Genomic DNA, 13,514 nt, shown 5'->3' with positions numbered 1-13,514 from the left:
TCTACTACATCACACAACAGATAGACCTCTCAAAGGATATGAACTTTGAGTCAGGTTCTGGGCTGGAGAGAACCTATGCCTATGCCTGATCTGTTTGAAAAAACGAATGTGTATATATAGGCATGATCAATGATATTACTCAATTCCAAGAAAAAGCAATGTGTGCTTGCTAAATTTTCATCATTGCACTAATATATTAAGGACATATGCAAATTTCACCTGGCAAGGATTAGTTAAGCACAACACCAGGTTTGTTTAACACTATCACTGTCTCTAAGTAAGATGAAGACAGAGGAAGCAGACACTAATGGAATTGGAGACACATCATCTATGTAAACACTGATTGCAGAGAGTCTACTATTACACCTAGCCACAGCACTGGGGATATAAGAGCCTGGTGCCTGAGAATGGGAGTTTCCCTCCCTGTGGGGATGAGGAAAGTAAAACCATGTCATGAGCTGTGTCACCAAGGGCCACACCCTCTGTTTTCTGTTCCTCCCTACAGGCTCTGTATCTCTAGCTCTAAGCACTGTTACAGCCTCTGAAATGAGACACCATGACCTTCACCTTCACAGCACTGATCTATATAGGTGAGAATCGAAGAGGGGAAAAAGTGATTCTGTGGCTGTGAGATAAGCCTGCCCCACAGCTGAGCGCTCACTAACCAGGAAACCCCAATGTCTCGGGAGTTCCTGCAAAGGAAAGGATGTGCTCTAGCTTCAGGTACAATCCTCTCACAGGGAACTCTCTTCCAGGTCTGACTGTGAACATCAGGAATACAGTACTGGCAGGTGAGTGTCTTTAGCTATACTATCCTGCTATTTTCAATATACCCAGGATCCATGCCGGGAAAGTGAAGATGGAAAGCAATGCTTGTGTGTTGATCCTGGGGATGGCTGGGGCGGGGGGGGGGGCTCTTAGATTGAGACCTGAAATCTGAGGATGGACACCCTGGGTCCTAACTCGTATTCCCTTGCAGTAACCATCCCCAAGCCAGACTCTGTGGTCTCCAAGAAGAATAAGATGATGATCTTGCATGTAGGGGCTGCAGAAGCCAAAGAGCATTGCATCTGTAAAGATAAAGTTCTATGTCCAAGGTGCAAACAAATTTGACTGGAGATTTAGAACAAGGCTAAATTCTCCATCTCAAATATTGAGCAGCAGCATGCAGGGCAGTACTGTTGTCTGTAGAGGACTTTTGATACAGCAAGATCTTTTAGATCTGGTCCATCCAGCTGGAATACAGGCATGCCTTTGGTACACACCATTAATCCCAAACAATGAAGGGAAGGTCAGTTTGTAGAGGAAAAAAAAGGCATGTTTAAAAGTGATGCCTAATTGAGAGGCAGACAAAATTAATTATGAATCAGAGAAGAATTTGACATAATGGAATATGCCCAACTCTCAAGAGAGCATAGATAAAAGCTAGATGCACAGGAAGAATTGACTTTGGAGGACGTTGTTTGAAATATCTTAGGAGTAGGAGACATTCTTTCTAGGATGTCACCTGAGTAGGAAATTCATCTGACACCCCAGAAGGAAAAAGCCCCTTCCCCTCCATACTGTCTTAAAAAAAACCCTTCAAACTGAATCTGAATGTCCCTTCATGCTACTTCCTCTCCCTCTCCCTCTCCCTCCCTCCCTCCCTCCCTCCCTCCCTCCCTCCCCCCTCGCCCCTCTTTCTCCATCCTTCAGACTTCCTCTTACTCTCTGTGGTTTGTTTTCCTGTTTATTCCCTGTCAACTGGTTGCTTGCTCCACCTCCTGACTGTATTTGATCCTTTTTCCAATATATGGAAAGTTCTTGGATTAAAGGTTTATGCTAGGGATGAGATGCACCACAATTGGAAGTAAGTTTTTCCTGTACAGAATTCTGGGGTTTACACTGTGATCAAATATCCTGCACAGCTGTCACTCTCAGATTCATGTTGGAGGGTCAGAGGACAGTGATCCCAGTAGAGATTATGGTGACAAGTGAGAGGACACACAGGGTCCTCAGACTTCCATTTAACTGCAAAGAAGTGAATTGGCTCTCAGGATTGCTCCTTCACCTTAAAGTCCTGGAAGATAGTATATGAGAATATGCATCTGATTCCCTCTTCTCTCCTAGGAGCCTACAGTAAGCCAAGACTCTCAGCCCAACCCAGTTCTGTGTTGGCCCCAGGAAGGAGTGTCATCCTCCAGTGTGCCTCAAACCAGCAATATGACAGGTTTATCCTGATTAAGGAAGGACCACAGAAGCTCTCCTGGACCATGGACTCACAGTATAACAACTCTTCTAGGCAGTTTGAAGCCCTGTTCTCTCTGGGATCTTTAACTCCCAACAAGAGATGGACATTCAGATGCTACGGCAATTACAGGAGCAGACCAGAGATGTGGTCAAAACCTAGTGATCCTCTGGAGCTTCTGTTCTCTGGTAAGGTACCCCAACCTTTCCCTACAATGATGCTAAACTTGATACAGATGCACATGGAGGGTGGAGTGTGTGATGTATGTGTGGACCCAGGCCTCTCTGATTCATTTAACACATAGCTCAGGAGACAATGGGAACCAAAATACAGAATCCAAGGCAGAGAGTACGACTGGGCTCTCTGTTACTCTGGATCACCATAAGTGCCATCTTGAAGTGGGACCTACTATGCAATTTTTAAACAGACCCACATTCTTCTCTCCTGCTTCTTGCATGGACCCTCTAGAAATCTATCATCAAGCCTGAGCCATGATCTGTCATCACCTCAGGAAGTCCCGTGACCATCTGGTGTCAGGAGACATGAATACAGAAATGTATGTTTTTTGCATACAGGGATCCCCCCAAAACCTGGAGTACCCAAACCCCAAGGGGTCCTGTAAACATGGTCAAATTCTTCATCTTTTCTGTGAAATTGCAACAGATCAGTTTGATGTTGTGGTTACACTTTACAGTTCAACTTGCTGGTCAGATGCCAGTGACACCCTGGAACTGGAAATGACAATGCTCAGCTCTCACAAATATTCCATTCCCACAGCCTAGCCATGGGAAACATTGTGGGTAGTGGATCCATGTCACAGACTATGTCCTTCTCTCCTAGGAATTTCCTACAGTAAAGTCAGATTGTTATCCCTGCCTAGCCTTGTGGTGACTGTAGGAGGTAATATGACCCTTCAGTGTGTTTCATAGGGGGGATATGAAAAGTCCATCCTCACCTGAGAAGATAATAAGTTCCTTAGCTCCCTTGACTCACAGTATATATACTATAGTGGGCAGTACCAAGCCCTGTTCCCCATGGATCACATAACCTCAGACCACAGAGGGACATTTGTGTGTTTGGTAACTACAAGGTTACCCCACATTTGTGGTCAGTGCACAGTGATACCCTGGAAATACACACTTCAGGTAAGTCAGCTCAATCACTGAATAATCTCTTTTTGAGTCTCTAAGCCCCTTGCCATAGTCTTGACTTTTTTTGCAGAGTTCACTGTAGAGAGTGAATAATAGGAGTGCTTAATTTTTTTAGCCAAAGCTCCACAGATGGATGAGTCATTATATGTGAAGGCCAAATTGGGAGGGGATAAGTGTTTGTAAAATCCAGTTTCACAATCCCTAACCCATTGTCTTTTCACTGTGGCAGTCCCCAAGTCCCTTTCCATTAACGACGTATCCCAGGACCTGGAAACACTCCGACTATGCAGTGTTGCTCTGGCACAAATTATGAAAGATTCAATCTGTAGAAAGGGAGTAAATCAACCTCAGCCAACATATGGTGAGCAGACACACATGGCTTCTCTTTGACCAACATCACCCTTGACTTTTGAACTACTCCTTTGGGGCCAACACAGAGGCTATAGCACATACAGACTCTCTTCTGAGTGGTCATATTGTATTGAGCCCTTGGGTATCTTGATCACAAATGAGAGTCCAAGCAGATTCAGCTTGGTACCCAACCTCTGCTCAGGCCCTGATGGGGGAGTCTAGGAGAAGAATGCCCATCCCACACAGGAAATGATGCAAAGACACGGATGATACACAAAAGAAGCTTAGGCCAGAGAAAAGAAGTGATAGAGTCCAGGTCCTCAGACTCAGGCTTTGGTAAGGGATCAGCACAGAACAGTGAAGATGGTCCCTCACACAATCTCTTCTTCTTAGGATAGCTCTGTATCACACCATTCCTCTAAGAGAAGCCACACTGTACATTGTTGATGCAGGAGAAGATAGCTTGACTGCATTAACCACAAAGCATTCTATACAAATTACAGGCATACAAATGACCATTCATATCTATATAATATCCCAAACCATAGCACAACCCTCCCAGACAAAATTCCCCAAGAGAATCTGAACATAACAAATGAAGAAACAGGTCTTGTCTCAACCAAAATCCAAAGGCATCCATCAAAACACAGAGTTCAGTGAAATCTGCAACCTTTCTCTTAAGGATAACATAGAAGAGATGAATCTGCCTTGCTTCAGAATTCCCTTGGGAGAGGGAAAATATGACTTAATCCTACTCTGGGTGTTTCTATATGAACAGTAGTGCCTATGGAGATAAGACATCCAGAGATCTTCACCGCTGAGCTTCCAGTCTTCTGGGGTCATAGAAGAACTGTGCCAGGCTTGTCACTCTATGTCACGTCTTGTTTGTCTCAGTTACTGTGATTTGTAAGGATGACAAATAAGGGAGTAGATAGAGCTCTTTGAGGATCTAAGCTTAGTGTAAGGAAGTCAAGCTACTGGGGGAAATTGTACAGAAAACTTCCCAGTGATTTTAGTGTCTACTCTGTTTCATAGTTCACACACACACACACACACACACACACACACACACACACACACACACACCTTTCAGATGTTTTTTTCCTGAGGGCCAGCATTACACAACACGTTGCATGACAGTGCCCCAAACCTTAATCCAACATTGCAACATCAAGTGTGAGCAACAATCAATAGCATATGGATCTGCTTGCAAATTGAACAGGGCGTAGAGAAAATTCTGAGTCTGATGTTAGGAGGAATATGTGGGAGAATGTGGCAACAAGACAAAAATTGTAACCTTTATCAGAAATCATTTCTCATCTCTAAAAGACTAAGAGACAGTTGCAGCTTGTCAACGCCTGATGATTCCTCAAATTTCATTACAGGCCTGGGACTGTTGAGGACTGAGTGTGGGAATAGGACACTAGGAAAAAACAGATGTTTGGGACACTCATTCTAGACTGGTGGCCTAAGTCTGCACAGCCATACTGAGCTCACTAGAGATGCTACACTAACAATGATGTCCTGTGTCTGTTCAGTGTAGGGACTCAACAACAACCCATCAATTGAAATGCCTTGTCAATTTGTTCTACTCTGAATTTTCTATTGTCACTTGGATCTTACTGGCTATTCTTTTTCCACAGTGAAGCTTGCGATTCTAATAATAATACAAGAATGAACATGATAGATCCAGGGAAAGATTCACCCCAGAAATTCATGAGTGTTTATGATTAGAACAATGAGCATTTACCAGAAATGAGAATGTGTAACACTTGGAAAACATTCAAGTCTCTTAAGTACTTCACACATCCTGCTCCTCTTCTGTTCTCAGGATCAGCTGAGACAATTAGCTCATTACAGAACATGACCAAACCCACAGCAGGTAAGTATGGATAATTGAAAATGACTGGAAATGACACAGAAAGTTCAAGTCCTGTCCAGGGAAGGCGGGCGGGTGCCCTGAGTGGACAACCAGTTACCATAGAAACATTTTTGTTGTTCCCTAACTTCTGTGGTTTCTTTGTCCACAACCACAGCATCAAAGACCCAGGATTACACAGTGGAGAATCTCATCAGGATGGGTGTGGCTGTATTAGTCCTCCTAGTGCTTGGGATTCTGATGTATGATGCTTGGCACAACCAGAGATGGACTCACCACTCAGAAGAGACAAAATTCAGAAGAGACAAAGGCACCACTTTCATGTTAGCAGAAGCTGGTAAATAAAAATGATGTTTCCAAATATTTCTGTGAGACAACTCAGTCCTTAGGTGCAGGAAGTGTTATGAGAAAATGCGCAGATAACAAATGTATTTTGGGTGCAGAGGAAGTGGTGTGATAAGATATTTTCTCAGAACTGAATTTCTGTTCCTCCACCTAGTGTGTACTATACTGACAGACCCAACTTTCCTCCTCATATACGATATAAAGGAACAGAAAAGGGTCATTTTGAAGAACAGGGGTTGCAAATAGGAACTCCACCAGAGGGAAGATTTCAATGCTGTAAAGCCCCATGTGGGCATGGCCAATTGAGGGAAAGAGGTGTCTTAGTAGCAGAGCGATGTCCAGGAAGGTATAATAGGCTCTAGGAGGCAGAGAGATGGAGTATGTGAGGATAAACAAATTGTAGAATAGGTAGAATGTAAAAGTGGCTAGGAAGTCAGATTATCTTAGAAGAGTAAAATAGGCAGCTTGATTCAGCTAGGAGATGGGGCAGTCCTCCTGGAAAGGGGTCCATATGTGCCTCCTGAGTTTCAGGCATGGATAAAAATGAGCACATGACTGTTCCAAGTTATATTTGAGTAAAAGGATTCTATTGTAGATATAAGAAAGTACAATCAGAAGCACCTAGAAGAGTACAGACTGAACTAAGCCATGAAAGGAGATGGGTTAGTGTGAGAAAAGAAGAGGAGGGAGGGAGAGCCAAGGAGAGAGACAGAAAGATTACATAGATAGATGATAGATAGATAGATAGATAGATAGATAGATAGATAGATAGATAAATGAGAAAGCCAAGATCAATATTTTACTTTCAACAAGTACCCTTTTGAAACTCCTATGACTCAACATATGGACCCTCTGTACCAGAGAGTACAGATTGGATACTATGTGAGGCCTCTAGTCATCTGAGGCAAGTTTATCACATGGAGTTCATCCCACCAGGAGAGGGAGGCACCTTTTCTTACTTATACTGATGCCTGCAGGGAGGTTGGTATGACTGAAAGCATAGCACTGAGTGCAGGTCTGGCTGGTTCACACGGCATGACTCATCACTTATTCTCCAGTCAGTAAAATCAACTGTCCATGAAACCAATACTACACTACTGCCATGTGACACACAGGGCATGACAGTTCACAGGGGGTGCATAAGATGCAGGGTGAGGGTGTTGTTGTAAATAAGAGACCTTGGGAGCACTACTTAGAAATGGATGTAAAGAAATTCTTGGCACACACTTCATAGTGAGATAACTTTTTATTGTTTACATTTTATTAATCCTTTGGGGATATATAGACGTGCATTAAATATATCACAATCATATTCACCAACTAACTATGGGAACTTTCATTTTATTATATGAGTTAAGGTTTGATGTAGCCCATGCTGACCTTAATTAAACTTACTGTGTATTAAGGATGGACTTTATCCTCCATACCCTTCTGCCTACACTACATGAATGCTGGCATTACAGGCATGAGATTCTACATCACATTTATGCAATACTAGTGATCAAACCCAAGGCCTCTGAGGGTGGCACTCAAGCAACCTACCAGCTGAGCTACATCTCCAGCTCCTGGCAGCATATTTCTGATTTAATAATTATAGATGTGGAGGAACATAAATAGGTATGCATATCACATTGAATTGTTGATATTTATGCAAAGAAACAATCAATGAAATTCTTTGATCAATATAATTCATGGGCTCTAGGAAAAAAAAGAGGAATATGCTTGCTGAAATGTCTTTTATTCTGTGTGACAATCTAGAAGTGTTTGTTTCCTGGGTGCGCACCCTGTGAGACAGATAAGAACATGATAAGAACACACCCCTTCAGGCACTTTAACATTGGCCAGAGAGTATATCATCTAAAAAAGCAAGTCATACAAGAACTCTCGATAGCAGTTCCAATAGGAAAGATCACCACTTTCGTAAGAGTTGCCTAGTTGATTACAATTTGAATACATGATGACTTCCTTTCAAGAAGTTTAGAAAAAAAAATCATTTTATAACACTCCCAGAAAATCTCTTGAGAAAAGTAATTAATTGCAGCATTAGCTTATGCACAATGAAGATGATTGAAAACTTTTCTGTTATCCAAAGTATTTTGGAAAATAACATATAATTATTTGGATATTGGGCTCTAATAAAGCTCCCATTGATTTTCTGTGTATTTATATGGAGGTTTCAGGCTTCCTTTTATGAGATAATTTATTCAGATTACATCCCGATTATTATTCCCTAACTTGTGTCTTCCAATTCCTTCCCCCGCTCTTTCACCCCCACTCTTTCACCCCATTCCCTTCCCCTAGATCTGTGACAGAGGTGACCTCCTCCCTAACCATATGATCACAGTGTATCAGGTTTCATCTACAGAGCCTGTTTCCCCTTCCTCTGAGTGCCACCTTGGTGGGTAGGTCAGGTTTTCTTTTTAATGTTTCATCCAGCAATTGAAGAAGGATGAGGATCACACCTTACTGTGGAATGTTGGTCCTCAAGCAAGAAGCACAATATTACAAAGGGTTCTTTTTTAAAATATATTTTATTAATTTATTCATATTACATCTAAATTGTTATCCCATCCCTTGTATCCTCCCATTCCTCCCTCTCTCCCAGTTCCCCCTTACTCCCCTCCTACCCCTCCCCTATGACTGTGACTGAGGGGGACCTCTTCCCCCTCTATATGCTCATAGGGTATCAAGTCTCTTCTTGGTAGCCTGCTACAAAGGGTTCTTAATGGTGTTGCCTGACAAGCCTTTTCAGAACATTTGGAGAGCTCCATTCATTCCCTTGACTTCCCTCATTGTTCCTCAGCTCTGAATTTGGGAGATAGTTGATGGGAGATTGTTCAATCCTAGCTGGTCTCACATGCCTAAAAGAAACACTTACTTCATCGTCTTTGCTACTTCACCTTTATTCTTTAAGCCAATAATTTATTCTATTTATTTCTTCTGACAACAGTTTGTGCTTTCAACATTATCATTATATTGTATCATGTATCAATGTATACACGTATCATTGTATCATTTTGTTTTAGTGTACAAAAGTCTGCACTTACGATAAGATGAAAACAGGAACAATATACTTTCCAGGGTAAGGCTTCCGTTTACAGCTAAGACAGTAAAGAATAAGTTCAGCAGTATATCTTAAAATTTTTTGTTTGTATTTGTTCCTTGAAATATTTACATATATATCTTGATCACATCTACATCTCACTTCTCATTTCTAACTCCTCATCATAGGACAAACAATCCAAATTTCACAACCCTTTTAATACCTCATTATTGAATTTTGTGCTATGTACTTATTTTAGTCCACTCAGTCATGTATTATTACTGTGCATAATGGTCTAGTGGCTTAGTCATCCACCTAGGCATGAGGAAGATAACAGAGGCAATCCTTGGAAAGAAATGGGGCTCTCCCCACCCCCAGATGCATCAACTGTAATAAATAGTTCCTTGACTTGTTATGGGACTTCAGAATTCCATTCCCCTTTTACAGGATTACTCTTGTGCAGGTCTTGCGTGTGTTACTACAGCTGCAGCCCATTTGTGCAACAGCCACGTGCTGTCCAGTGCAGCATTTCACATCACTCAAACCCACCCTGCAACTCTTACATTCTTTCTACACCCTCCTCAACAACATTCCCAGAGCCTTGGATGGGTACGTTATATAACTGTCCTATCAAAAGCCTATCAACGACAGTTGCTTAATTTTAGAATCTTTGAGTAGTACTGCATCTCTCCATTAATCACTGACAGCTGGAACAATAAGCTTCTCTGACCATGGCTGAGAGAAGCACAAATATGAAGAAAGAAAGATAAATATTCAGAAGACAGTTTGATGACATGCTCGTTGAGCAAAACAAAGTCAAAATGATCTCCTCTAGTTCCTATGACCGCTATGAGTTTTGATCCAACTCAGAGTACCCTTTATGAGTTCCCTCCTATGAAGAAGTTCTTAGATCAAACCAAAAGAGGAGTTGGGCATCCACTTAAGAGGCCTTGCCGCTCCTACACCAGGGAATCTCTGTTAACTGAATTTTTAAAATAGTAAGCTCAAGTGATGATATTTCATGACCGTGACAATTTCCTACTTTATTTCTCTCTTCCTGTTTTTCTTTAACATGCTGTGTACTCTCCCAATTTTGGGGGGGGGATATTTCTCCTCCCTCTTATGTGTTATTCACATAGAGGTCCTCCAAGAACTTACCCAGGAATCAGTCCTGATATGTGGGTTGTGTGCTTGCCACAACCTCATATTTGTCATTTTCCAGAGTTCTGCTTGCTAGAAATGGATTCTGTATGATGCTTATATTTATGAAAGACAGATTCCTGAGGATGAAAATACTACACTGAATCTGTCTTGTGAACACATACATATCTGTGCCAACCATGGGGCTCTGGAAATTGAGATAAAGATCCTCTAGTGCCCTTCTACAAAACAATGATGATGTAAGCATAGATATCTGCTTTTGCCAGTTTCCTTGAACTACTGATACTATGCGGGATTGAGATGCCTTACTGATCTCTAATGACACTAGACCTACAGCCTGCTCAGCTCTGCTCTGTGAAAGGTGACCTTCTCTTTTCATGGACCTGTTGTTGCTCTATTGTGCTCATGACCACAATGCTCTTCAGATATCACACATAGTATAAGGGACCATCTATAAATGCACAGGGAAGACAGGGACTCTTCACTAGACATTTACATATTTCAAATTCTGGTAACCGAAACAAAATTTGTACCCTGGGGTGGAAGTCTATAACAGCTGAGCCGCTTCATGCCCAAGACACCATGAAGTGATTGACACCAATTAGAAGAATGAAAGGCTAAGAACAGACTTCCAACTGAGGAATCTCAAAAAATGAGATATTAAAATTGCTATGTCCAGTAACTGGTATGCAAGTGTTAAGCCACCTTTGATCTCAGCAAGGAGTGATTGGCCCCAGAGAACATATCAGCCTCGAGGCAAGCACAGAGACATGGGGGGGGGGGTCAACAATATTGCTGAGGAATGGAAAAGAAGGTCACACTTGGGAGTACACAACTTTAATCCCATCATCTGTATGGTGAAGAGAACAATAAAAATCACAAAGACATATATGTAATGGAGGGTATCATGTGGGGTACTGAAAAAATGGAAGGTGAAAGGGGAGATTGTATAATTCTCTTTCATTTTATTTATAAATGACTAATTCAGATTTAAAACAATCTGTTAAAAAACCACTCTTGTAACTGAATGAAATAAAACCTAACAATCTTTAGAAGATATGATAAAGGCAGTTCTAAAAGGGGAAATTTATAACCTCAAATGCCTATAGTAACATAAGAGAGATCTCAAATAAAAATGATTTATTATGTGGGCTTGGAAAAACTCAAAAATACTACAGAGAATAAAATAATGAAGGTCAAGACCAGAACAAACGAGGTGGGAAAGGTGGCTAAATGGGTAAAGGATTTGCACCACACACAGACTACCCATTTGATTACCCATATGTGATCCCAGAACACATGACACTGAAAGAAAACTTGAATTTCATAAGTTGTTCTCTAAATTACACATAAAACACGCACAAATATACACACATGTGCACGTATATGAACAAATAACTAGATAATAAGAAACTGAAGAAATAGCTCTTTGCTTAAGAGCTGAGTTCAGTGAAGATAAAGACATGGAAGTAAAGGTATCATTTAAAAGGTTAATATGAAGTATGCCTTGCAGTTTAGTAGTATTTTCATGGGATTCTTGAGTGAGCAAATGGATGGCTATCTAATTCTTGTACCTTATATTGGCTCTTTCTCCCGCTGTTGGTTTGTTTTGTCCAACTTTGATTTGATTGTTTTTGTTTTATCTTATTATATTTTGTTTTGCTATATATTTTTAAAATGATGAATGAATGGATGGAATAAAGGTTAACAGCTTGAACTGTCAAAAACAAGAGCTGAGTTCAGTGTCTATAATCTGCATGGTGGCTTCCAACCTTCTGTAACTCCAGTTGCAATGGATTTGATGCTCTTCTTTTACAGACATATGCCTGGTGTCTATATACATGTGTGCAAAACACTGTGACATATGGGGAAACTAACAAATTTTTAATCTTAAATAAATGTACAGTTGAGTGGAGAGTGGGATATGACTTTCTCATGTACTCTGGTGCCTCACCTTTGACCATGTCCCCTGGAGGGGGAGACCTGGTGGCACTCAGAGGAAGGACAGCAGGTTACCAAGAAGAGACTTGATAACCTATGAGCATATACAGGGGGAGGAAATCCCCCTCAGGAACAGTCATAGGGGAGGGCAATAAGGGGAAAATGGGAGGGAGGGAAGAAGGGGAGGATACAAGGGATGGGATAACCATTGAGATGTAACAAGAATAAATTAATAAATAAAAAAAGTGAATCAAAGTTTCTGTTCTTTGAAATACTGAGTAGAATAGTCCAGTGTTTAACCAGCTAACCAAAAGAGAGAAAGGAGTCTTAAATAGTATGATTAGATATGGTATTTGGTGAAATGTCAACAATATAAAAAATGATTGCTGAGACTACTCTAAGCCAAGACCATAGCATGCTGGTGCCTACCTTTAACTCCATCAAGAGGCAGAGAAAGGCTCAGGTTCAATGGTAGCATAAACTAAATGGTAAGACCGTGTTTCAAAAAGAAATAAAGAAAAGAAGAAGAAAGGAACAAGGAGCAGGGAAAGAGAAAGAGAATGAAAGGAAGAAAGAAAAAAGAAAGAGAAAAAAGGATATGGGGAAGAAATCTGCATATGGGGCAGTGCAGCCAAGAAAAGTATCCATGCTCATAGTCATGAGAACAGTGCCTTCCTTCCCTGCCTCCCTACCTGTCTTGTCCATGCTCCTGTCCATGTGAGCTTTACAGGCTCTTGGTCATTCTACTTCTGCCACTCTTCATTTTCTATCCAGTGATAGACTGCATCTTTCAGAAGCACTTAGAGGACTAGGAAACTTCTAGCCATGAAAAGGAAGCCACACTGCTATGCAGACAATGGGCTGAAGTAGTGAAAGAAATAGCATAGGGAGTCTCTGAGAGGAAAGCAGGGAGGGGGAGATAACTACTATTTTAGTTTGGAGGCTGGTAAATGTTATTGTTGTATCTTTTATAATAAACAGTAATTTTCCTCCCCTGAGCATTGGTGCCTGGGCATTGAGACAGGAGCTGCAATGTTATATGAGAAACTGTGGTAACAGACCTAAAAGGAAGTGAGGGAGGATATGCGTTGAGAAGGTTTAGATTCAGTGATGGAAGGAAGGTGGTGTGTGCCCTTTGTAGAAATGAGGAAGTCAAGCCTCCTCTTCTGCTGGCAGTCCAGGGACATGGCTAGCTCCCCTGAGCTGCTTGCTGACCCAAACCACATCATCAGGCTCTGCAGAAGCCAGCAAGCCAAATACCCCAGCTTCATGCAGGTTAGTTCATCCCCTAACCTAGCTCCCTCTTCTGTGAGCATCACAGGGTCACATTCAGCTTCTCTGAACTGAGCACTGTCCCTGACCTCCATTGGCAAAGCATAGGGTCAGCAATCCAGATACACCAGCCTCATCCAGGAG

At 41.6% G+C, this 13,514-nt stretch overlaps 1 protein-coding gene across 1 annotated transcript; it reads left to right on the top strand.

Moving 5' to 3' along the window:
- Window positions 1–700: 700 nt before the first annotated feature.
- LOC311590892 (leukocyte immunoglobulin-like receptor subfamily A member 5) lies at window positions 701–8,262 on the top strand (the record flags this gene model as incomplete). Its single annotated transcript, XM_084770190.1, has 5 exons — window positions 701–791; window positions 2,110–2,415; window positions 5,561–5,611; window positions 5,766–5,945; window positions 8,255–8,262. Exons 1-5 carry the CDS (start codon window positions 707–709, stop codon window positions 8,260–8,262), a joined length of 630 nt encoding a protein of 209 aa, XP_084626316.1. The 5' UTR covers window positions 701–706.
- Window positions 8,263–13,514: the final 5,252 nt, after the last annotated feature.

The sequence above is a fragment of the Acomys minous genome (assembly GCF_964271855.1).
Source record: "Acomys minous genome assembly, chromosome: 20".
NCBI classification, from domain to species: domain Eukaryota; kingdom Metazoa; phylum Chordata; class Mammalia; order Rodentia; family Muridae; genus Acomys; species Acomys minous.
Note: the sequence above shows the minus strand (reverse complement) of the source record. Positions and strands in the feature narration are given on the sequence as shown.